The sequence below is a fragment of the Ixodes scapularis genome, unplaced genomic scaffold (assembly GCF_016920785.2).
Source record: "Ixodes scapularis isolate PalLabHiFi unplaced genomic scaffold, ASM1692078v2 ptg000324l_1___fragment_1__unscaffolded, whole genome shotgun sequence".
Taxonomy (NCBI): domain Eukaryota; kingdom Metazoa; phylum Arthropoda; class Arachnida; order Ixodida; family Ixodidae; genus Ixodes; species Ixodes scapularis.
In genome coordinates, this window is record NW_024609966.1 from 736,368 (window position 1) to 762,708 (window position 26,341).

The following is a 26,341-nucleotide window of genomic DNA, read 5'->3' on the forward strand; positions in this document are numbered from 1 at the left end:
GCCCCAACCCCAAGAGACGTGGAAACCGCAAAAAAGGTAGACGCTCAAATATGATTGCAGGGCCCCTTTAAAAAGCCCAAACAGAACGCACGTGATTGCATTTCCATCAGATTGGCGGATCGCTTGTGTCATGCTCATTTCCAAAAGAGGAGGTTGTACGCTGTAAAGTAAGCCCTGTTCCCCCCTCAGCTGAGGCTGCGGTAGACCTACGTCCTTATTGGACGAGCCCTTTGCCACATGAACATGCTCTCGCCCATACCCACGCACGGAGGGCAAGGTCAGGTGACGAAAGGGAGGTGGCCGATTGGTCCGGCAGGCACGTAGCACCCTCCCACTGCAGTCTTGGCTTAGGGGTGAACGGAGTGCAATTACCGCCCAATATCGCTCACCAGGTCGTCACGTAAGCTCTTGCAAAGTAATTATTTCTAATTAAGCGACTGATTTCTTAGCTAAGCATAACATCGCCTAACCTTTTCAGCCTGGCTTCCCTAAAGACTTATCTACTCTACCACTCGGCTTATTTCTACTATTCATTGTTCAATATGTAGTCAACCAACCTGGTCAAGTTGACATCACCCTCCGTAACAGCACCCTACAGGGTTTCACATTCCGGTCTCCTATTCACTCCTAAAGGGTTTCACATTCCGGTCTCCTATTCACGAACTAAAGAAAAACTGCTTTCCCTATATAGTTGCAAAACAGATTTCCTCTTATCTGAAAATGTGATAGCATTTCGTTTATGCAGACAGTCAGTGCTCTGACCCCTTATCCCCTCGTATTTCGCAAGGAAGTGTCTTTGGCCCAATTTTTTTCAATTTTTACTGATGACTCTAATGAGGAAAGTGATTATTCATTTATTTGCAGGTGACTGCTTGTCCTTAAGGGTTATTGATCCTACTAGTGATCAAGTTATTTTGAACGAAAGTCTAGATGCCATCTCAAACTGGTGTGATCTCTGGGAAATGAAACTTAACCAAGAAAAATCCTGGATCATGCGTATCACTAACAAAACGTTTCCACATTTCCCAAACTGACAGTTTAACTAACAACTTATCTTGGTCCCCACACATTGAATGTGTTTGTGCATGTGCACGTTGTAAACAGGTGAGGCACAAACTTTAACATGTCCCGCCCTCCCCTCCCCCCCCCCCCCCCCTTTCCTGGCTCATAATACTTGCACTAATAAGGTCTAGGTTAGATTATTCTTGTACCATCTAGGACCCCTTCATGAAGAAAGATACTAACAAGCTTGAACAAGTAGGAGACTCAGTTTGTTTTATACACTGGGTGTGTCTGCAACAACTATCAATAATTCCTAAAACTATAGTGGTTCACAAAAAAAGAACCTGTTTTCGGGAACTAACTGCCAGCCACGGCAGACGTCGCAAAGATCGCAAAAAACATACTATTTAGCAAAATAATAACCTAATATTTATAGATTAACTTTTAATTAATGAAAATAGACATATGGTTTTAAGAAGAATCTTACAGAGCGTCTTTGGAAACCCCTCAATGAAACACGCAAGAAGTGTGGGGGGGTCGTGTTAAAGTTACCACTGTGCAGCAGGTGAAAGGCCGGCCATGTGAAAAAGCAGACGATATTCTTATTGACCACGTTTCCGCATCGCCAGCCATGCGTTGCCACAAAACTGGCAACTTTAGCGCAACTCTGCGTTTCCCAAGTGCTTGAGGTTGTCCAAAAATTTACTGATTTAGGGTTTTTTGACGACACTCAGAAAATTTCTAAATTGAACCACATGCTTATTTTCACTGATTAAAAGGGTTTTAGGAAATTTTAGGTCATAATTCTCCTAATTAGTATGTCTTTGAAATCCCTAAAGGCTGCCATAAATTAGAAATTTTTTCCCACAAAAAGATACATTTTTTTTCAAGCCTCTTTTTTTGAGGACATTTGTAAGTCTTCCTAAAAGTAGGGTGTTCAAAAATTTTCTAAATGCATTCGTCCCATGAAGGGAATATTCTCCAAAAACTCTGAGAATAACACAAATGAAGTCGCCACCCTTAAAAATTGTCCCTGATTCAACTGGATGTTTTCTTGGTAAAATGGATGCCAAGTTATGATTTCCAGCTGTACAAAGAAAAAACGACACTAGACATCCGGAAGTCTAAACTTCTACTGCATTCACCTTGGTATGAAGGAAAGCCAGGCTCTTGTTGACGTTCTCAATCTTGTGGACTCGCATCTTGCCATTGTTGGGCTTCCCCAGCTTCTCGCCCGAAATGATCTCGAGCAGCTTGAGCAACTTGCGGCCGTCCCCCAGGTCCGTGAAGAGGTCGTCCACCTCCATCCGGGCCTGCAACCAGGGTCAGGAGGATATGCAGCTTAAGCAGACGTCCCGACTTAACCCCAGGGATGCTCGAGAGTACAAACGAACACGAAAGTGACACAAAATATCAAAAACAAAAAACACAAGATGAAAGAGCATTGCATATGCACATTATAACAAGATGCCTACAGACAGGCTTCCACAATTAGTACCGATAATAACCGGCTATATTAGCTAGCATCAGACTTCACAGAGACCTTTTTACGTACCAAGGAGAGCAAATCATTCGAGCAAAGTCCGAGCTTAAGTGTGTCATAATGATGTCCTTGCTTCCTTATTTTTTCCCGCAACCATCGAAGGCTGATTAGGATTAGTACTCCTGCACCTGTTTTTCATAGCTATCCTATGAGACACTATGGTGGGGTTTTCTTTCGTTTATTTCTATAAATCAGGGAATCAAAAGATCATTGGAAGCATTAACTTTCGATATCAGATGCAACGCAATGTTTAAAAAGAATCTCAGTATTTACGGACAGATTTTGTTTTATAATCTGACACAAAAGACCTTTGCTGTATCTAACTAAAAAGCGCACCAAAAGATCTTCTACTTTGCCTGCTTAGGCCATTACCTCGATCTACATACTGCTAAAGTTACAAAAAGAAGCTGTTCCAGCACACCTAACAACTTCTACCCAAATCAAAGACTGACTGTCGAGGGTGGTACAAGGAAGATAAGAAGTTCAAGGCAGCATTCAAACAGTGCTAGGCACACCCAAACGGGGCGCAAACTCCCCCAGATGCATGGGATGAGTGGCCCGAGTCCATTCGTCACGTCTGCCTCCAAAGTTCTTTAAACCTCTGGAGCATGTACATCGAGTTTGTCCAAAAAAAAAAAAAGCGTAAAAAAACTTCTTTAGTATGTCTCCACTGGTGCGTTTAGCATCCCATTCCACCCATAGATCCAAAGTGGTCCCCAAGTTGGCAGCGAATAACGACGCAAAAGATGTCGGATGTTGCGATCCTGGCGGTTGGCGAAAAGCAGGAATGAGCGCAGCTATCATCACCGCGTTTCAACTTCTGGCTGCCAAAGCTTCTGTGGAATGTCAAGCTAGAAAGCAACCGTAGCAGCAGAACGAGCGTCTGCCGACAGCGTGACACTTTTAGGACCTCATCGGGCCAAAATCGAGACACAACTTTTTGGACGTGGTAAACACATCAGTCAGAGACGCCGGGGACCATATATCAGCGACACTAAAGCAAATGCTTTTCCTTCGAGTGCCTTTAGTGTGTCAAGGTTTCGATGCAGTCTATAAGAGGTTCACCCTAGGTGGCAGCCAAAGCCCTTTTCTAGTCTGTCTGTTCGTTGAAGGCTATGCAACAGATGTGCAAAACTCGTTCCACGTAGAGCCAGACTTACCTTTGAACAATGCACAAAGGCTGCACGAAATAAACGAAGGACTTTCCTATATATTCCCATGGTTTGGGGCTTTCCCTGATTCGAATTATGGTCCTTGCCAGCATATGAATGAAGAAGTGAAACAGTATTATATAAAATGTGCGCGATTTTACGAAATACTTTTGACTCGCGGTATAAGAGTCTCCAACCATATTAATGATTATGCTGCCCCCAGCACCCCTTTAGGATTGCGCATTTTTGCGTTTGTTGTTACTGCTCATTTGCATAGGAGAATAATCAGACTGCAACACCAGCATTTTTTTGCATTGCCCTTTACACATCACTTGTTTATAATGGTGAATAAAAGCTCTGCTCATTCAATAAGTTAATAGGCACTCTATGTATGGCCAGTAAACACTTATTGCGTATGCAATATTTTTGGGAAGTGTAAAAGGTGATGAACAACGTTCAAACTTCAACATGCCCTGATTGACCATTATTTAAAGTGGAGAATATTGGATTTTTTCTCGTTTCATTTCTGACATGCACCAACGTGACACAACGCAGGTTTATATAATCTAAACAGTGAATGCCGCCCTTATTTTCACGTTGCATGTCTGTCAGATTGCTCATGTTCAAGGGCGATTCTAGGCTGTGAACTTCCGTTTTCTAGCCCCATACTTGAGCGCAATCGTAGCCTTTTCTCAACAAGTCTCCCCCGGCGGCTGCAGTGAGTTCTTCGTCCAATGACGTGGATGAAAGAACAGCATCCCCATTATAAAAAAAAGCAGACGACAATTTCACCATCCTACAAAACCAGGTATGAGCTAGCAATATGATGGAAGGTGACTCTTTTTTTTAATGCAGAGACACTCCAAGATAAGAAGGACCAAGGGAATGACGTTCCTTGGACAGACCTGTCAGCTTGCCAGTGCCTGACAGCTTGGACCTAACCTCCTCGTCCTTGCACTGCTTTATCGGAAAGCCTTAAGCACCTGGAATCGCGGAAGGCTCCTCAAGCGGTCGAGGCTTCTTTCAACCCTTGCAGCCGAGGAGATAAAAAGTGGGGGCACCGGATATGCTTCCTTTCTCCTCTCCGTACAAGTCAGGCCAACAGAAGAAGAATCGCAAGAGGCTGACATACTTAGGGACCGTATCTCCGATACCGGCGACCGATATGAGCGACAACACTCGCTTCGGCACAACTGGTAGATCAGATTAACCTGCACTGCTGGAAATAGCAAAACTAAGCTACCACAAAAACCTCACTTTTTAAAGGATTTAGAAACAGCCCAAACGTTCGGGCACAACTGTGAGAATCGGCACGAGACATTATCGACAATCACGAGCCTTAGAGGTTTGGAAGTATTCAATCGTACCGCATCTGCCAAAGAAGAAAAAATTAAGTTTAAAAAAGTTACCACGAAAAAGTATCTTTCCTCGCTTGATGTTAGTATCGTAGACAAGCGGCGAAAAAATAGACAGGGACAAGAAGTTGACGTAAACACTGGCGCACTTGCAACTAACACTTACTAAAAAGCATCTCTTATAACTCTCTTTCAATAAATGTTAGTCGCGAGTGTGCAGTGTTTATGTCAGCTTCTTGTCCCTGACTATTTTTTCGGCGCTTGTCTACGATAATGAACAAACTGGCTCAAATTGCCACATTAATATAATTTTAGTATGCATGTCTCATTTTTATCTGCAGATTGTTTTTGTACGCGACAGCTGCAACAACCTTCAACCAGACAAATGTAAAACATCCTTTTGAGCTGTAATGTCCATGCTAGCGACATAGAGTGCATAGTCCCAAACAGGTAAGAGCTGTGTCTTCACATGAAAATAATGGTACAAAAGTAATAGACAAATATTCCATATTAGATTTCAGAAATCTGAAAAAGAAATTCCTGAAAAACAGAATACCAGCAGTGAGACACAACCTCTTGATTAAAGTGCTCTGGACTTCCGAAAAAAAAAAAAAAACTCAAAACAGATTATGAAAAAAAAAAAAAAAAAAGACAAAACAGATTTAAGCGAAGCTGAAAGTAGCTCATCTCAATGCAAAACCTCAAGATGGATATACAGAAAAAAGAACAGACGGAGATCAGCACAAAGTAACCTAAGGACCTTGTAACTTCTTAATGTAAAGGGAACTGCATGCTCAAGACTTCCTCAAAGTCCCCGAAGAAAGTAGTGCAGCTACAGCACAATAGACTACCGTACTTCCATAAATCCCTCCATAAAACACGGCGCGCGTTGCACTTTGGGAACTAGCTGGCCAGGGAGGAGAGTGGCGTGGTTTCGGTCGACACGTCGACAAGAGATTATACACAGAACGTGGACTATAAACGGCCGTTATCTCATGTTTTCTGGTCCCAAGAGCGTCATTTGTGGTCTCTAAACTAACCTGAATTCGGAGGCGCCATTGAAAAGCTCCATTTGAACACACTTCTCATCTCTTATCTGTACTGCCCCGCAGCACTGCATGAAGTGAAGTCCCCACCCGCTTGCATTCCACTAATATTCAACATCGCGTATGCGCATAAAGCATTCGCACATACAAACCGTTTTAAGAAATCAAAAGTCGAGCACTTGTGTGAAGAATGTCGCACCATTCGCCGGAAGTGCGCCAGACGGGCATCAAACGAACGAAATCATTCAAAGTGCATTTGACTGTTTGCCTTCTTCCTGACTGAGTATGCCGAGATAATTTCAGACACGCCGTTCAGGCACAGATCTTGGGCGTCAGTAAAAGCTCGTCCAAAAAGGCTTAGCAAGGAGTAGGGGACGCTTGTTATAGGGCCTCCGTCGTAGCTAGCCAATCTCAGCGTTTGCGAAAACTTAAATCTTCTGTCAGCATAAAATTTGAGTGTGAGATATATGATGACATGAGGAAGTAACTTTTGTGCACTGTCATAGTAACTTTTGTGCAGTAGTGAGGTCGAATTTATTGCGTTTCCTTTAAAGTTCATGCGCCAACGCTGGGCTCAACTTTGATACTCCTGTGAGGATGCGGCTTGCTTTTCGCCCAATGAAGCAACAAGCGGACGTTGGCAAACAAATACGTGTAGGGCTCAAGGTGACCAAATTTCAGTTGTAGTTCACTGGTACTAGACGGGATTACTGACATTGAGCTCAAAGATGCACTCGTGGGGTGAGGTGACTAAGCCACGTCTTACTACGTTTGCATACGCACGCACAATATCCGGTGTTTCGGGAACCAAGGAAAGTGCCCCGGTCTTCGTTTTGTATTGCTCGAAAATGAGTGTATTGTACATTTGTAAAAAGTCAGATAATCACAAATGCAAGCAGAGCGTTCGGTCGGGGCATGCTAGCATGAGATGAAGCTGCTCAGTCGAAACCGAAACTGAGTGGCCAACTAGTTCCCAGAGTGCACTGCGTGGTATTTCACCGCGATGGGGCGCGTCGGTTTTGGAAGAAGTCTATTCTAGGGTTTAAAAATGTCTACTTAGCCACGTCACCAGTGACATACCATAAATGATGGAAGGACAGTGTTGCAAACTATGCTTGAAACGAGTAGCCAATGGGAGCAGGTTATGTTGAAAAGAGAATTAACATTTTGAAACTTATGGTGGCAATGTGTGAAGAGGATAGTGAGTGTGGATAGCTACAAACATAGGCAAATTAACATATACCATAAAATATCGAGCATCTGCCCATTCCACAATGAGCCCCCACTCCTCAATTCTCTAACGTTCGGAAAATACACCAAAGACATAATTTTAAGCTTACATATTTGTTTAAAAAAAGTTGAGAAAGCTACAGATATGCAGTTTGTGCAGGTGAGTTATATGGCCAGGGGGACATAGTAGAGGGGGCTAATCGCAACGATCCGTCGACTAATTAAGTAAAATTTGTTAATGAAGTTTTCAGTTAATTAAAATATACATTTGATTCTAATTAGAAACTTGCTGAGCGACATCGAAAACCACTAAATCAGTAATTTTAAAAAATGCTTTGAGCGCATGAGAAGCGCAGTAGTGCACTTAAGTTACCACTCGTACAGCAGCAGCAAGGCTACCGGTGCGATAAGACGCCCGCGTGATTTTTCCGTCCCTTATCATAGCCCCAGCCTTGTACCTGCTGCATGAGGGGTAACCTTCAGCACACTACTACACTTCTCACACGCTCAAAGTCTTTCTAAAAGTGACTGAATTAGTGGTTTTGGATAACGCTCAGCAAGTTTCTAATTAGAACCCTATGTCTGTTTTCACTAATTAAAAAGTTGATTAACATATTGTACTTAATTAACCGACTGATCATTACGATCAGCCCCATACACTATGTCCCCCTCACCGTACAGCTCACCTGCACAAACCGAGCTTTCACGGCTTTTTTAAAACAAATCTGTAAAGTTTAAAAAAACAAAAACAATGTATATTACATGATTATCTCCAAATTTTTTGCGGGTTTCTGCTTGGTATTCTTAGGTAGTACATCAAATTATTGGCTCTTTGAGAACACTCTTTTATACCTCTGCAAAACTAAGAACATTGTTCCCAAACAATGTTCTCAATTATTAATGTATGGCATGAGGGTGCTTTACGGTTTTTGGAGATCCTGGCAGGCTAAGACTCAAAAAAAAGATTGGACCGGATTTTTAAAAAATAAAATATGTATCTCTACAATTAAAGACTATGCACAGTTGTATCACTTTATGATTTTGTAAATTGTAAGAAAATTGCATTCATCTTCTGTTCCAGACTGTAGGGAAACACAAGTCCATAGATCTCTTTTTATATTCTGCTTCAGCATAATTTGGAGTGCAGTTGACACTACAAGCTGATGGGCCAATCAAGCACCGCCAAAATTCCATCTTTTTGCGTGTGTGCCACCACTGGCTAATAGCGCAAGAAATGCGCCCTGAACTTGCACTTTTAGTTTACGCATTGGCACCTGTATGCTTTCTAGCAACCCGCTTTGCTTTAAGGGTGAAATCAAGTATAGGGTACTCTCTCCCCAGGAGTACCCCATGGTCGTGAGACGCACCAGACCTCTGGACAGACAAGCAATTCCGAAACTCAGAAACTCCTCGGCATTGAGACGCTTTGTAGGACCCACCTTTTGAAGGAAGGAGTTCATCCATTTGGTGAAGGTCTTCTTCTGGATGTGTAACCGCTCCTCCTGAAGGGCCTTGATCCGGCCCTTCTCAAACTCCAGGGCATCTGCACGCTGAGACATCCTGCCGTTCTCTCTCACCCTTGCGTCATCTCAGACCTGGAAAGAAAGGCATACTCCTTCACTCACTTGTGACCAACAGAGTTTGCCATGCACCGAATAATCACTTTCAAAATGGTTCAGCCTCAAGGGCAACTGAAACTAAATGTATTCCAGCCCAAATCATATCCTGCGCATACTAAAGTTCCCAAATGTAACCGTACGAGACCCTGGCGGAATTGGCATGACATCATTTGAAGACTCGAAATAACGGTCACCCTTCACACCCCTTTCATGCCGAGATAACTTTTAACTGTGTTGTCCCTTATTTGCACAGATACACATTTTATATAAAAGTGGTATGGCTTTTTCCATGTTGGCATTCGTTAAATCATTACTATTTTATTTATTTTTATTTATTTGCAATACTTCAAAAAGTTCATTCAAGGACATTACATATAGGAATAAATTACTGTCATAGTGACATGAAAAGAAAGCATTCTTGCAAAATAGTAAGTTAGGCTAGTTGGTTTTTCGTCTCCAACTGAACGCCAAAAAAAACAAGGACAAAAGAAAGGAAAAGACAACACGTGCTGTCTCTTCCTTCCTCGTGTCCTTGTTTTTTTAGCATTCAGTTCGAGAAGAAAGCATTCTTTTGACAGTAGGATGACTTTTCATAATGTGGACTCCATGTGGCATATTGAAGCTAGTTTTGTTTCCCCTTTCCAAGCAAAGCTAGGAAGGTGCATAAACAATAGGTGCTGCAAATTTGAAAACAAAATATGTATTGATTCCTCGCCATGCTTTTTAGGCTACAGAATTACAGAGTGAATACTTTTTTTGTCCCTTTCCCCCTTTTGCAATGTCAATGTTATGCACATAGCCTCATGCACTACTGTGGAGCATTCCTGAAACCCTCAAAAAAACTTTTCTGCCTCCTTGCAGGTATGTAGGGAAAGGGCTTTTAGGTTATCTTTAGGCAGACATCCAGAAAGGTGAAAAGTTTCTATTGAGACAATCACTTACGAAATCCACTGATGCTCCTCCCTGAACAATATTTTTTTCTGCATCATACCTTTGCAGCAAACAGTATAACCTGAATTCAGTAACACATCCATACACAATTCAGAAAATAACGAAAACAAAATTAAGCTTTTATCAGGTGATACTTTTGCGACACATGAAGACGGATGACAAGAAAGAACAGCAGAACAAAGGTCAAAAGAGAATGGTCACAATGCGGAGAAGCAGCAGCGACATTTTCAATTGATGCTGGGACGCCTGTACTTTTCCGCAGGACTAAGTGTGGATCAAAGATAACAAGGTAATGCTAGCTCAATCATCTTGACAGGTCCCTATCAGAGCCCCATTGTTTGTGCCAAGCAGAAAGATTGAGAGCTAGGTGTCCACTCAAGACACGGCATGTACAGTGTATTCCTTCCAATTAGTTTCCTAAGAGTTGTAGCGTTGCCATACTCTGCCCCAGAGGCATTTCAAATCGAGCTTTTAGGTGGGAGGGTGCGGTGCACGCTTAATTATAGCCTTCTGGATACAACTTGGCTTGATCTCCGGAAGTCATCAGTGGGCTGGAGACTGCCATGTGCGAGCAGGTGCCAACCCAAATAATCGTGACAAAGTGGGGGACGGACGCTAGTCGGGTCTCAGAGTGGAAAAGTAGACGCGGCACGTGGCAGGGCCCAATTTGAAATGCAGCCGCACGCGTCAAGCTTGCTTTGCGCTCCCGCGTCGAGCTTCACCACTTGGCACCGACGCTTCGTAACATTGTACTCGCGGCTGGCGGGGAGGGGGAATCTCCGGAGAACCTCTAGCAGTGGCGTCACTAAAGTCAGCAGAAAGTAAAAAAAAAAAGTAATTGCATCGCTAAATGAGTTCATCTGAGGTTCCCTCTTTGATACAGGAGCATATTACTCATTACTCTTCGTAATAAGAATAGAGAGGGCGCCAAAAGAACATAGAGCATTCTTCTTAGAAAGAGGGCTCTAGTCAGAGAAGGTTCCTTTTACAATGAGTACAACAAAATTGGTCAAAAATGAATCATTGCGTAATACTTCAGTTGCGATATAGCTTCTCTCCTCTCACACTTTTACAGTGCATAGTTTATTTAGCGTGTATAATTAAGTTCCGTAAAATGCCTGCAAAGACCAGCTTGTCTATCAACAAAAGCATGTCTTAAAGATTGACGAACAGTTTGCACTTTCCACTTTTCCCCGCTTCCTCCTCTCTTCCCTTCTACCCTGTCTACCGTTGCCTGCTTCCTCCTCCCCCAGGGTGAGGGGGATCTTCTGCCTTGCAGAATCTCGTGTCTGGTTGCGGGCTTTTCAGACTGAGAGTTGGGCTAGTTGATTCTGATTCATAATAAATATACACGCAAAAAAAAAAGAAATTTCAGTGGAAAGTTACGCCCTGTCCTCTGTGCTACTTATCTTCTTGCCCTCGCTTTTTCTTTCTTTTCTTTTTCGTATATCTCCATTATGAAAAATGCGCCCCCCGAGTTTTATGAACCTACCAAACTCAAGACTAATATTATCAACTGCCAGAACAACCACCCCCCAATATTATGAAAACCTACACTTGTGCAAATAAGACTGCTCCTTAGTGGCGTTGGAAGCAGAGTGAAATCAAAGTTCGCTGTTCTTTGGACCGACACCCGCGCGGGAACAACCTGGACTACTAATTACTCAAATATAAAGCCGGATTTATTTTTTTTTTTTTTTTTTTTTTTTTTTACCGTCGGCACAAACTTTTAAAATTAAGACAAAAAAAAAGTAGATCAGGAATAGTACTAAGCATAATTAATGCCCCCGTCGCGCTAACCCAGGCGCTCACTCATCTCAGCCGCTGCACCTCGCACTTCGGTGCAAAGCGGTGAAGCTCGACACGTGCGCGCTGGTGATCAGAGGCGCGCAACACGGAGGGATGATAAAAGTGATCGCATGAGGAGTATTTGAACCTGGTTCTGTCTTATCACAGGAGCCACCATCCTACAATTCGGCAATGTTTTCTCGCAACTTTTAGCTCCTCACATTACCGACATAGCCTAGAAATTTAGACCATGTAGGCAATCAACCAACCAGCGCGATTGACGAGCAATCTCAACAATTGGTTTCAGATTATTTTAAAGTGCAGCCGCTGCTACGAGCAAATGGAACCAACCAGCGCCAAAGCGCGCCGTCATGGCATTCGTCCGTCTTCCTGGGTCTTTGATCGACTAAACGAATCAAGCGCGGCGAATGGTTGTATCTGTTCGAGCCTTCGACTGTACTCTGACCCAAGATAAAACAAACTATACGGCGAGTAGACACGCTCTGAAATACATACTTGTATTATTTTCCTTCCCTCCTAGTTCTCTAAGTATCAGAGCCGACCAATATGTTTTTTTCTTTGCTGATTTCGGCGAAGGTGTGGTGCAATTCTTAGCAAAAATGACACTTCGGCGCAAGATGCAGCTGACTTTCGTTCCCGGCGCAATTTGGCGCAAATAGCGCGGCACTTCCATAACTGCATTACGCTTCTGGCACCCGTCTGCGTCTGCTGAGACGCCGCTCGTGCAGATCGACAGCCGTTCCGAAAGGCAAAATCGACTGGCAAGTCAAGGTCGCGTGCACAGTTCTCGTCGCCTTCGAGCGCCAACAGACGCCGTCGGAGACACGGGTGATTAGGCGGGGCCCGATCTGCTTCGCTCTCCATTTGGGAACGGCGCGCATGCCCCGAGAAGCCGACGATGGCCGTGGCGTGACTTCTGTGTCCTTCCATCGGACCAGGCTGCGGAGCGTCGGAACGTCCGCTCCTCCCCCAGAAGAGCTACTGCACGCATTCGTGAAAAGACGACGAGCAAAGGGTGCAGTGTTCCTCCCGCTGGATCGATACATCATTTCTTGTGCGCCGTCGCGGCACGCGAGCTGCGCATTCTCGGTACATTGCCATCAAAAGTACGCACGTTTTTATACATGACTGCTGCCTTAGCTCTCTTTAATATTTCCACATCTTCACCCTATTAAGTTGGTTTCGATAAATCCCAGGCCGCGCAGCGATTCGCCCAAAAAGAAATTAGTCGTTTGTTGTTTAGTCAGCCAGAGTATGCCGACATTGTAGCCGCTATAGATGACAAATTTTGCCAGTGGAGCAAGAGCCTGCAGCACATCGGTACGATGCTCATTCAGACGGGCGGAGATTGGACTCCCTTGGTGCTGCAGCGCGAGCTGTACGTTAAAGGCCGACCTACACAATCGTCTTCTGACGGGCAGAAACCCGATTGCCAGTTTCCTTCTCTCCATTCCCTCTCGCTCTCTTCTCCCGTCTTCTCCCCACGGGAGCGGGTCTCTAAGCTACTCCGCACAAGAAGGAAAGAGGGTCTCCCTCTTTCTCAGACGGAAAAGCTGCTAAGACACTCGGCCACCGAACCCCACAAAGGAAGCCCACACCTTTCCCTTTTTTCTCTGGACCTTCACAGAAGCCATAAATTCGGAGATTTCATATTCGTTTAGAAAATAACACTTGGAACTTCCACCATGAGTCAACTGTCAAAACAGACCCCTGAACCGACGAGGTTCCTGCTGCGGTGGCCAAAATATTAATAAAGGAACCGATAATGTGGACGACCTCAATTCATGTTGTTGTCTTCTTCCCGCCCGCATCATAGGGCACAAAGAAGCTGGCGAGGGAGAGGGCGGCCCGCCGTAAAGAACCAGGAAAAGAAGCATTGTTTCGCGCAGACAACAATGTGCTCTCTCTCTCCCACCTCCCTTTGGCGTTTCGAGCAGCGCCGGTACAAAGTGGAGGCGTGCACGCACAGAATTCCGACACACACAGACAGACAGACGAGCAGCAGGAAGGACGAAAAATTCGGGTCAACGACCCGAGCCATTTGGCCGCATCCCTGTCGAGCGCGGCCCCACGCAGCCTGGGGCCCTTCCTCGCGCCGTCTCCTCTCCATGACGCCAGAGGGCAAGCACTTAGTCCACAACTGGGCAGGACTTCCTCAGCCCAAGAGCTCAGATAGGCGCAATGAAAACATGGCCGGAACGAATTTGGACGAGAACTCAGTCAGCCGTGTTGGCGCCCTGCCAAGGCAGCCGGCGAAGGCCCAATGCACGGAAGCCACACACCAGGGTAAAAGCCGGACTCCGTTGACAGAACATGCGACGAACAACCTACGAACTTGGCCCGGCGGCGCGAAAAGCTCACCGGCGAAAGGTGGGAAAGAGACGAATTTTGGTGGATGCGCAGGAAAGCTCACTCATCTGCAGCGACATCCGTCGAAGAATGACCTGACGTCGAAACTGCCCCAAAGGTCGATGACAACAGTTCCGCGTCGCAATATTGAGCGAGGTTTCGAATTATCAATAACGTTCCGTAACAACGCAGCCTAGCGTTATGACGCGCCAGAAAAGAGCTGCGATTGCCCGGATCGCCTCCCTCCTATGGTTTTGTAAACGATTCGGGGAAAGGAGAGACGTCCCTGCTGGCAAGACACCGCACCGAGAAGCAGGGGCTGTTTGATGGCGTGTTTCGTGAAGAAACTTTTTTATCCTGCTTGTGTACCTAAACAACGAGGATAAGGAAGTATTATGGAAGACTGCACATGCAACGGTTTGAGCACAGGCACACCGCGACCCGAACACCCTGCATGGGGACAGCCGACGCCGCGACAAAGTCTCGGACGGGACTACACAGAGCCGAGGAGGTGCATGTAAATTAACAGGTATAAAGAAACAAAAAGGCGCGCCGATACTAGAATCTGATACACACGGAATACCCCTTTAACGAACTGGCAATTGTTAAAAGAACAGGGTGGCGAACTACCGTGTACCATCGAAGAGCAATTCAGACACTGGCGTACAGCCGTCAAATTACGACGATGGACTTGCTTTTACGAGGACATAATTTATAAGAAGAAAAAAAGTGAGGGCGCAAGTGAGCTGGTGTACGCTCATCATTGTACAATTACCCGAGACTGCGGTAACTTGGGCTGACAGAAACCTAGAGGCAACTACATAGACCTGCAAAATCGAAGAGATCCTAGCAGCGTATAGTGCCGCGCAAAGCATCTTGGGTACCTTTCGGCCAGCGTTTCGGTTTCGACTTGCCAGCCTCAATTCACGACATGCCACCACGACCAAACACAGCGCATGCACTTTCGAATATGCGAATTTGCTTAAATGTATGCCGTTGGCTATCAATACGGATAGAATGCTGGGATAGGTTTTCTGGGGCTCCGACGTACCCGAGTTCGTGCGCAGGTAAACAAAGGACGGTGTGTATACTGGGGCGATCATCCTATTCCATCGCGTCAATGTCGTACGCTTCTTAAATTATCCGTGACCAGGGAGGGTCATGTTGCGCTCTGGGATGGTGGTCAGGCCGTCAGAAGGTAGGCACGTTTTTACGGCCGCTGGAGGAGGTCCGTGCTTCAACGGGGGCTCTCACGAATATGAATGGGTGCAATGCAAGCGAGCGCTGAGGTGGACTACATGGGTGTCACAAAAGAAAATTTACACGGTCTTTTTTACCGCAAAAATAAACTAGGGATCGCTGAACGCTCATCTTCCGCCCAAAGGTAGCGCTAGAGGTCACAACCAGATGCCAAAGTTTCAGCTTGATCCGATAACTTAATCAAAAGTTATGTGGTTTTCTGAAAATTTCAATGGGAAAATGGCGGCCGACGGAGTTTTCAAACAGATGGGGCTCTATGGCACCAGAAACCGAAAACGGGCAAAAATGGGCTCCATTTTCCGATTGAAATTTTCAGAAAATCACTCATGACTTTTGATTAAATTATCGGATCGGGCTGAAACTTTGGCATCTGGTTGTGACCTCTAGCTCTACCTTTGGGCGGAGAATGAGCGCTCGGCGATGCCTAGTTTATTTTTGCGGTAAAAAAGACCGTGTAAATTTTCTTTTGCGACACCCTGTACTTCGTCAACGGGGCAATAGAAATCGAAACCACGCCACTCCTCTCCATGGCCAAAGAGGTCCCATAAGGCAACGCGCGCAGTGTGGCATGCAAGCATTTTTGGAAGAAGTATTAACATCACATAGGTCCGAGGCCTTGGTGTTGTTTCTTCTCCATAACACTAAACGTAACCCCATCGGTACTTACTGACGGCCATAGCTGTGCTCGTTGTTGCAGAACGCGTGCTCACGATGAGCTTCCACAACGCGTCCGAAACGTGCACTTCACACCACCAAGATTGCGAGTCTTCTCGGTAGATAAGTGAGCATGCGCTATGAACGCTGCGCTCAAGTATGGCGCCCAGTGAATACTACCTATTCGCTCTTTCTCGCGTGAGTTGAAACGTGATGGCGCCAGTGGGCAGATAGCCCTCAACCACTTCCGGGTCCCAGTGTTTGCCACATCAAATATACACGCTATCTTCTGGAAATGGCCACTTATAGCACTGTCAGACTTAGTTCACTCTTCAATCAAAGAATGATGAGTAACCGCCGAATTCAGAAACCTCACTCAAACTACACTCAAACTGAAGGGCCCCTCCACTTCCTCGAGGAAGGCGCGAGGGCCGGCGCTGGCCAATCGCGAGGACGGATCCGCCGTCGCGATTGGCCAGCACCGGCCCTCGTGCCTTCCTCGAGGAAGTGGAGGGGCCCTTCAGTTTGAGCGTAGTTTGAGTGAGGTTTCTGAATTCGGCGGTAAGAAATTAGGAAATATACGTGAACCGGAAGTGTGCCGAGGACACCCAATAGATGGCGCCACTGAGTTGGTTGCGAAGCAAAGGGAATATGTCCGGACACCGCTGGCCGCGCCAACGACGTCGTGCGAATATGATAACGAATGTGAGAAAGGAAGCGAATCAGCAGTAGCGCTGCCCGTTATCGGATCTTTAGCGCGACGTTATGGAGGAGAGTAAGCGGGCCTTATCAGTATCTAGGTGGTGTTGATTGTATCGTCGAACACCTGGTTTCATAATCAGTATACAACGCTGTCAAAGCTACTGGCGCGAGCGCGTGGCTTCATCTATGGTTTCGTATGCGCGAAAACGCGTACAAATGACCGGCGAGATGGAACCCCACGCTCGCGCCAGCAGCTTTGACAGCGTTGTACACTAAGTGTGAAACAGAGTATTGGCGACGTGCGCGATCGAAAGCGTCGCTGTGGTCGGCCTTCCACGATGGACCAAATGCCGACTACGACGCCAGCGAAGGCTTTCTCATCGACACAAATAACAGTAATGTAAGAACTTCAATTTTGACGGTGTTGGCAATGTTGCTTTGAGAGCGCAACAATTTCGAGCCTCCACCATGCTAATTACAAGTACCATCGAACTTGTTGTCCGCAAGGTAATGACGTCACGAGAGCGAACCATAGGCGGGCGCCACCAAAACATCTCGGCACTAATAGTATTAATTACCCGAGACTGCGGTGAAGACAGAAAAACGCTTTACAGCGGTAGCAAGCTCATGTATGAACGCAAAACCCCACTCTACACTTCTCTTCTTTTCCCCGTCGTTCCTCACACATACACGCCAACTGCATTTGGATACATGGTTTTGCGCAAAAAGACGGACACAGGAGAGAGAAACAAACACGAGCGCGCTCGTGTTTGTTTCTCTCTCTTGCGCCCGTCTTTTTTGCGCAAAACCATGTATCCAAACGTTCACCAACTCGCCCAACAACAAACTATTTTACGCCAACGGCGGTAAAGAGCTGTCTCTTCCCCCCCCCCCCCCCCCTTCTCCCCTGTAGGCTGCGGCTGTTCCAAGGAACCCTCGTGACGGGGAGAGCGCTCTCCGCCTCCTCATCTTTTCTTTAGATCCACGTATCCCTGGCGACGCTCTCTCCTAGATAACAAAGCCGTAGTACTCAATGGGATGGCGTCATCAGAGAAGGTCAACGCTGGACATAGAACGGCAAAGAGTGCCGCGTCAGCGCTCAGCTTCGAGTCAAGTTTGAGCCGAACATTGACGCAATTGCCGTGTCCTCTCAGCGTTGACCTTCTCTGATGACGCCATCTCATTGTGCACTACGGCTTCTAGGAGGTGGTGTGTGGCGACACGCTCCCTCGCCTCCCCACTGCCGCCGCCCATAGGTCCCGTTATCTGGGCCGGCTTGCTCGAACAGCGTCTCAGCCGAGACTGGATGAAAGAAGGCACTGGAAAGGCTGAGGCGCGCGAGTTTGAGTCCCGATCGCTGGCTTTGGCAGGGCTTCCTTTCCCCTCGTCTGAGCTGCTCTGTCTAGCACCCATTGTAAACCCAGAACCCATTGCAAACTTAGGACGGCACGCTGGTTGAAGGCAAACCTCCTTCAACGTGCCTTTTCACGAAGCAGCGGTTACCGCCGTCTACAACACTTTGTGTGGTCGTTTGCAGATTTTTTTTTTTTTCTGTCGTTACCGCAGCTTCGGGTAATTCTACGATGATTCCCCTTCTAAAAAAAGAACGAAAGAACTGATCGCCCTCGATGTGTCGTCGTTCAGTCATATTACTCCGCCCGCGCAACGTCGGAGTGGCTGCAGGAAACAATGTTGACATATGCGCGACAGTCTTTTTCTGGGGCCGACTGTTCCTTATATCGGAGACGATAGCTTTCGACCAAATAGACGGTTTCGGATGTCTACCAGCAGGAGGGGATGCACGCAACACACGTGTGGCAGACCAAACCAACATGGTTTCAGAGGCTTTCGAGTCCCTCCCTCTCGAGTCGACGGGGAGACGCGACGACCGCATGGGGGGACACCCGCCCCGTGTCCTCCGGCGGCCGTTCTAAATACGCTTCGTGTCTCCCAAGCAGACGCCCCTAGCGATGCCACGATGTCCCAGTTGGACAAGATCTTCGGGCCACGCTATCGGAGGAGGACACGCGGCCGAGAGCTGTCCCTGTTTCGAACCACTTTCCTCGCCGCGTCTTCCGTCCGGGCCGCCGCACGTGTGCCGGTCCGGCCCCGCAGTCTTCGCTCATGAAGCGGCGGCCCTCTGGAAGAATCCGTGGGAGTCCCGCGGCCCGCCAACCCGCCTAGGAAATTAGGCAGCGCGTCAATGCACGCGCCGCCGCGTGAAGAGGACGCGGAGGAAAACAGCTCGTCTGCCGTTGCACACGTGGAAAGAAGAAGGGGGAAATGTCTGCCACTGCTTTTCTCGCGCCAATTATACCTTCATTATTCCTACTTTGTTTTTGGCAGATGTTACTCGTAGATTTTGCACGCCTCAATCGCGTGGCATCTGATTCCGATCGCCCCCTCCGGCTCCGTCGAGCAACCTTTTCGACGATCGAAAGATCAATGGACCGAGCAAAGTGGGGCGCGTTGGCAATCGGATTTTGTTCTGGCCAGTCGACGGAGGGAATACCCGAAAAGTCCCATCTGGGGTTCCAATGCAACGATCTGACACGCGGAGGACCGACGAAGAATACGGTCCATCGGGGACCTTCCGACGAGCAACCAAAGTCCCCTGTCCGATAGCGGGCACCTCGGACGGAATTCGAAGCCGCGAATCCGTTGGCCAGCTCTCTAAGCCACCGAAGTACGCCAGGTATCGGGTTTTCTAAGTAAATCCCGAAAAAAACACGCGGTCGAGTAGCGTACAATGTAGAACCGAGGCTCTCTTTCGCTCTTTCCAGGACCGGTTCTTTCTTCCCCAGCCCTTCGGACGCGTCCCGGGCCAAACGGGAGGCGGGCCAAAGCGCAGCGACGAGTGGGCAGGCACGGCGTCGCCCACTCCACACCTCCCGCGCGGACAAACGAGCGAAACAATGGCCCGACCATAGGGCACACAAACAACAAACGGGAGGACCTTGTCTAGCATCACAACGTGACAAGATCCTGGCAATGACGAGCAGGCGCGATAGCTACCTGTTGCCTAGCTCGAAAATACGCGTACAAAAATATAAGAAAACAACAAACAAACAGTTGGTTGTTAAGTTAAGAAAAGAACAAGGGTGTGTATACTAGAGTGGCTACATAGAGAGCTTTCCAGCGCTTATCAGCGGCGCGAAAAATGCCGAGTAGCTGGTTGTCTCTTCTATTTCGTGGCAGAGAGCGCGCGCTCAGAACGCCTTCCACAGGTCAGTAGAAAAAGGCGCGCAGAGGGCATTGGAAAGGACCGACGATCCGACGGAGTGGATGAAGCAGAGCAAAGAGTGTTTGATGTTTCCGGCTATCACGCACACATCCTTTCTCTGAGCCTGACAGCCGGGAAACGCAGACAGGCGCCGCGACGATGCCCTTTTCGTCTCGCTTCATTGTCTCCCTGCGATCGCAGCGTCGGCTGCGCTCCAAGTGGATGTGTCAAGTATCCTTACAACATTTCGCTATCGGAGAAGATATGCTTTTGATACGATTGTTGCGGTGAAGGAATAAGCGTGGCCTCGCCGTTCATTCGTCACACTCGAAGGCACTCCTGTCGGCGACATGCAGTCCGCGCCCGAGCTTCGGCAAGGAGCCGCAAAAGAACGCTCCTTTTGAGAGGCCGCCGCCTTCGTTGCATCGGAGAGCCCTCGAAAGAGACACCGTGGTCGGTACGCAAATTAAAATCTTTTTAACGCAAAAAAAAAGAAAAAAAAAAAGGAAAACAGCCGCGGAGGTTGAGTTTTACATTGCATCGTTCGAAGACGGAAAAGGACCAGGGGGAAGAGATAGCGCCGCGAAACTCGGAGCACGTAGAGCGAAAGCATCGAGACGGTGCACGTTAAAGGGATACTGAACCGAAATTTCGAGCTCTCAAAAACAAGGCGGGACGCTTCAAAACCCAAAAACATCACTCACTCATCTCTAACAGATCGTCGTATTTTTTTTTTTTTTAAAGAAGTGCGCGATAGAACACGGCGAACGAGACCGACGAGAGAAGTCATGTCATGATTCTCATTCCCTCTCCTCCTCGCTACGTCCAAGTAGGTCGTACCGCTCTTCTCGTGACGTCGCAAAGGAAGGCCATCAGGAGGCGCGTCGAAGCGAAGGCAACGCGCGTGGATCGACCGTCGTAACGCGTTTTTAGTCACATACGCGTGTCATATTAGCTAAAATGAAAGCTGCACATTGAAACAGGTCTAAGAAACACTTTATTACACGGGCAAAACATTACACCGCTAAATAAGCGATGCGAAATGGCACGAGGTAAACGTAGAAGACGTCTATAGACCTTTTCACCTTCCACCGCATGGGCGCTGCCATCTTGGAATCACGTGATGCGGCCGCCATTAGGTTGCTTCAAGTTGTCGCTCCGCTCTCCCGTCCGCGCCTTGGCGGATGCGTTGAATTCGTGTTCTTCGTCGCGTTTCACCGCGTCTCTTGCCTTACTCCGTAAAGTGTCGTCCGATGCTTATACTTAGCATGCAATTGCATTACATCATTAGGCGCGCAACTTCTGTAGTTGATTTTGTAACACGTTTTGAACATGTTTTACCGTCGGCGTGCGGGATACGTTTGAAAAGGTTTTACAGGAACAGGAATCAGCGTTAGCAGTTGCGCACATTAAATACATATATGACTGGAGGAGAGCCTCGAGGGTTCAAATACCAATAACTTATGAGAACTGAAGTTTGGTTACTAATAAGGGCGGAACATTTGCAATAGGAAGCCCAATGTTATTATATATATATATATATATATATATATATATATATATATATATATAAACGAATTTGTGCAGATGAATGAACCGTACTTAATCCAGGTGGAGTGGTGTAGTGGTTAGCACACCCGACCGGATATGGGAGGCCCAGAGTTCAAATCCTGGCTCCGCCGTTTTTTGGCTTTCGGCGGGTTCCTGAAAACTTGGATTCTTTAATTCATTGGATTAAGTACGGTTCATTCATCTGCACAAATTCGTTTATCCTCCTCGGAGACCACGTACGATGGTGTGAAGTACCCGTGTTATATATATATATATATATATATATACATACATACATACAACACGGGAATATATATATACAACACTCACATATATATATATGTGAGTGCGCATTGGTGCCAAGGAAGAAAACAAAACCACTCAGCGTAATTAGCCACGTGTTTTTCCTGAAAAAAATGGTGGTTTGTAGTTCCAACAGATCGAAAACAGTTTCTTTTGATTACACTAGGGAACTAGTGGACAGGGCGCGGGAACAAACATTTAGTTTGAATAATTTTTTATTCTAGAAATAATGGCACCTTAATATTAGGCAACTTGTTTGTTCGCAAAATCACACATATATCTGTTTTACGTTCTTAATCGCGTGTGTGATATAAGCATTCGCTTTATCGGTTTATTTATGAATTCCACGGGATTGTATATCGTGCTTGGTCCCATGTCTATAGTTTTCATTTGCTTTGGTAATTTTTTAATATAACCATGCAATTTCAATTAATTTATTTCAACATAAATAATTGAACTCCCCGCGTAAGAAACTACCACAGACAACTTGATAGTGCCTATGATTCATAAAATGTGACGCCGAAAAGAATCCTTCTGCATGAAAATCACCGGAGTGCAGCTAATTGTCGACCTCGAATAGGGAGTTACTTTCAGTAGATGGCGACATCAAAATGTGCAAAGCGCATCGTTTGCAATCAGTGAACAGCTTTCTACAAAGGTCCATTGGGTGGTGCCTGGCGTTCGACTTCAGCCAAACTTATCGGAGATCATTTCTTTTGCGCTCTTCAATTTCGTTCGGCAAATTTTACGGAAGATGAATATCAGACTTTATTTGAGGCCTGGCATTCACTTATCTTACCATTCTCATACCTTGAGAACGTCGTAAGCAAATGTCCATATGACAAAAAGTTTATTTCATAAGGCCAATATTTTGAAACGCTGTAAATGAGTACTTTAGTTAAAGAAATTTTCTAGTCAGCATAGGCTGGTCTATCAAAATATTTGTCGAGCGCTTAATTTCTTTAAATAAAACAGGCCGAGACAATATTACTTTTTTATATTATCTACGTGATTTTATTAAACGTGTCTAGTCATTATAAAAGACCTTTCCAGTCTCGAAGTTAGAAAAGGTTGGTGTACGGGAACCAAATATCGAACAGCAAACTTGTCAGGTCATCTGTTCTTGGTGATTCAGCAGATTGTTAATCATGTTGTCGACCTGATTTTTCACTAAGCACTCATGCAATATAGTCTGTTGCAATATAAGATGATCAGTTCAATATCTGACTTGAGCGCGAGCTATCTACTTCCGTACCGCTCGGTGCACGCGCAGCCAAAGCACGGCGGCAGGCAGCGAGCGCACTGTGCAGACGGAGCTTGTCCTGCTCTTTATTTTTTTTTCTTCTTGAAATTAGTGCCCGCGGTTACGGACGTAGACTATGGTACACCTCCCTGTGCATCAGCGCAGTTGTTTCACCGCCGAACCTGGCCGAAATTAATGATGGACGGAATCAGACGCACATAGTGTTCGTAAAAAAAAGATCGCAATTTAGGCTCGAAACCACTTCGTGGTTTGCCAAGTGGCTCAATACTATTGTTTCATTCGCTGTGTGCTACTAGAAAGAAATTCATATCGCAAAATTAATCGAAAGTGGCATGAAACAGCATCACAATCGTGTGTACGTTGAGACCGAAACCGACCAAATTGAAGCAACCTAATGGCGCCGAGTGCGCCAGCGCCCTCTACCCGCCGGTCAGGCAACTACTGAAATGAAAAGGTCTATAGAAAAATGTGATTGTTTCAAGTCGAAAACATTGAGTCACGCAATTGTTGCTGTAGGCATGCATATTTTATCCAGAAATAATTCGACAAAATGGCGAGACACGCAGTGATTGGACACAGCAAGACGGATCGGTTAAAAATCAGGTAGACGTAGTCAACGCGGACGCGGCAAGACAAGTGTCACTTCCGTTGCGGACTCGGCAAGACAAGTGTCAATTCCGATCATGTAAGCGATGTTATTGCGTGCAGTCGCTGAATTTTTGCATTATACCCCGTCCACATTAATGTAATTTCGATCGAATGACATTATGGGTCGACAAATCAGCTTCACTCAAGACCGCAAGCTGATTAAATTCCATATCACTGAATGAAAATATATTAACTTTTCCGTCTGGCAGAGGTACTAAACTTACTATTATACCTGTGCCACACGGGCAACTCGAATGCCATTTACACCGAATGACATTTGCACGATCGACCAATCAGCGCGCGGCACTCCGAGCGTGGGGCGTTCCACGCGCGACAGATCGCGAGCCGATTCGTCGATCACAAGAATGTCATTGGTTGTAAATGGCATTCGAGTTGTCCGTGTGGCACGGGTATTAGTCAACTAATTTACTTCTCCCTATGGGCTCGAGCTGCCTTATAACAATATATAACTTATTTTGTATATAATAATACTATTACCTTAATACAGTGAAGATTCTATATAAACGCGGTAAAGGCAATAAAATAACATTAGTCTAAATAAACACATAACCACAAACAACGCACCTTCAATAATCACACAAACTTGCTTTTCACCTTCCAGTGAAGACTAGATTACCGCGCATATTTACAAATGTCGACGCAACTGCACACGGTTAACAACTAAGAACAAAATTCCATCCTATCACGCGATTCAAAAAGAAAAAAGAACGGTTGCAGCACTTTACTTGAGTCCTACATGACCAAGAAAGCCCGTAAATAAGTTGTTTCTCACCTGTCGATCGTATCCATACGTCCCACAATATCCGTGACGAAAACATTTGCACGAACTCCAAAAAGTATATCTCTGTCGAGAGAGAGGTCTATGATCTATCGATAATCGACCAGAGTCATCGATGGCTAGTTGTCACCCGTGTCACTCAAATCGTACCAGGACTTGTTCCGCGAATCCACGTAAACGCCGTGGTATTAAGCTAACACAAAAAAAAAAAAAAAAACTACCCGAGATTGCGGTGATGACAGAAAAACGACGGGAAACAGGTCTCAAAAGTACCACACACGAGAACTCTTGCTCGTGTGCGCTCCCTGCGGTAATGACTTTTTTTTTTTTTCGGTTTCCTTTTTTATTTTTTCAATGTCTCAGCGTTCCTTTTCAGACAGTCAGCAGCTCACACACAACGTAAATTTACCAGAATCTGAGCCCGTGTGAGGGAAGAAAATGTCGCAACCGGCCGATTCATTCGGAAAGTCAGGGGTGCTGCGGGACTGCATGTGTTCCCGCGGTTAAGGGGGTACTCATAAATACACTCTAAGAAAAAAGATGGTCCCAAAGGACTAACGGCAGCATTTGGTCCTTTGAACTCCCATTTGCTCCTCGAAGAGACCATCTGGTTCGAGCTAGGTACCGTGCGCAAATGCTGGGGACTAACTGTACTCGACCAGGACTAACCGAAAGGCGCGCGGGAACAAAACCAGCCACGGGTGCAAAAGCGCAGGAGCAAAAGCTGCGAAAGGCGCGGGGGAGAAAGAGCGCGGGAGCAAAAGACGTGCGGACAAGATGGCGGCGTCTGCTTCATCGCCGATGGCCAGCGTTAGCGACGCACTTACTCTTTCGGAACGCAGGGGGAGGTATCCACAGACAATCGCAGCATCAAAAATTGCAAGAGGGGGCATGTTTAAGGGTTGAAGCTGACTTTATAACGACCGCAGCCTCCGCACCAGCACGTCGTGGAAGCCGCCGCTGACTCAAGCGCAGCCATTGTTGATGCACTGGCCATGCCGCTTTTGAGCATTGTGCTGGCGTCCTTCCCCTTTGCATACCTTTGAACGTGCTTTGAATGCGTTTATATTTTCTTTTTGGTTTGACTAGAACGTAGGAAAATGTTTTTATCACAATTAGCACGTGCTAAAAACGTTTCCAAAGACAAAAAAGTTAAATTCTGGATTCTTTCCTTTTTGTAATCTTTACAATCTTTTTTTTTTTTTTTTTTTAAGGAGACAATGGGGTTGGCACGGAGAGGCGCATGCGCACAGTGGGGAAGCTATGCGGGGAAGCGAGAACATGGCTCCTGGGAGCCTATGGGGACGCTGTTTGATAGACTGTCACAAATAATTACTGTGTGCACCGTTACTTCTTAGTAAGAGATACACTCCTTGGAAAGTTTAGCAACAATACTGGAGAACAATATTGGTGCGAAAGCAGCACCATATTTGTAACGTCGTTCACGGATGAGATGGTCACTGACAAAACGACTCCTCTCATATGATCAGTATAAAAGGCTGATGGGTAGGCTTTGGGGTGACGATTGAAATAGCGTGTCGTCGCGTGTGTGTTGTGCGTGTGTGTTGTACGTGTCATCTGTGTTCTAATTCCTTGTCTATGTTGAAATGTGTATAACGTGTGCAAATGTGAAATAAGGGTTGTTCGTATGTGAATGTAATGAGCGCGGAAACGATCTACCCCAGCGATACTATATTTTTTGACCAACTTTGAATTTGACGTTGACTAGCGCCACCTGGCTGTGTAAGCGCGCGATTTGGTACTAAATAAGGTAAGGGCGCAACATTTAGTCCCAGGGGCCTAAATGCAAGGGCACAAAAGTTACTCCTGGGGGTTCAACTTTGAGGGACTAGCGGTAGGGGAGCAAGGGTTGCTCCCGTCA

General features: G+C 46.2%; 1 protein-coding gene across 1 annotated transcript in view; it reads right to left on the reverse strand.

The window, feature by feature from the left end:
• The window catches only part of LOC115308697 (spectrin beta chain, non-erythrocytic 1), a 309,133-nt gene that overhangs the window by 187,646 nt on the left and 95,146 nt on the right, over nucleotides 1-26,341 (reverse strand). Inside the window, exons 2-3 of the mRNA XM_040214208.2 lie at nucleotides 8,767-8,922; nucleotides 2,148-2,315 (exon numbers count right to left, since the gene is read on the reverse strand). Of these exons, the coding sequence (XP_040070142.1) occupies nucleotides 2,148-2,315; nucleotides 8,767-8,886 (288 nt within the window). The 5' untranslated portion in view covers nucleotides 8,887-8,922. The remainder of the gene's footprint in view (nucleotides 1-2,147; nucleotides 2,316-8,766; nucleotides 8,923-26,341) is intronic.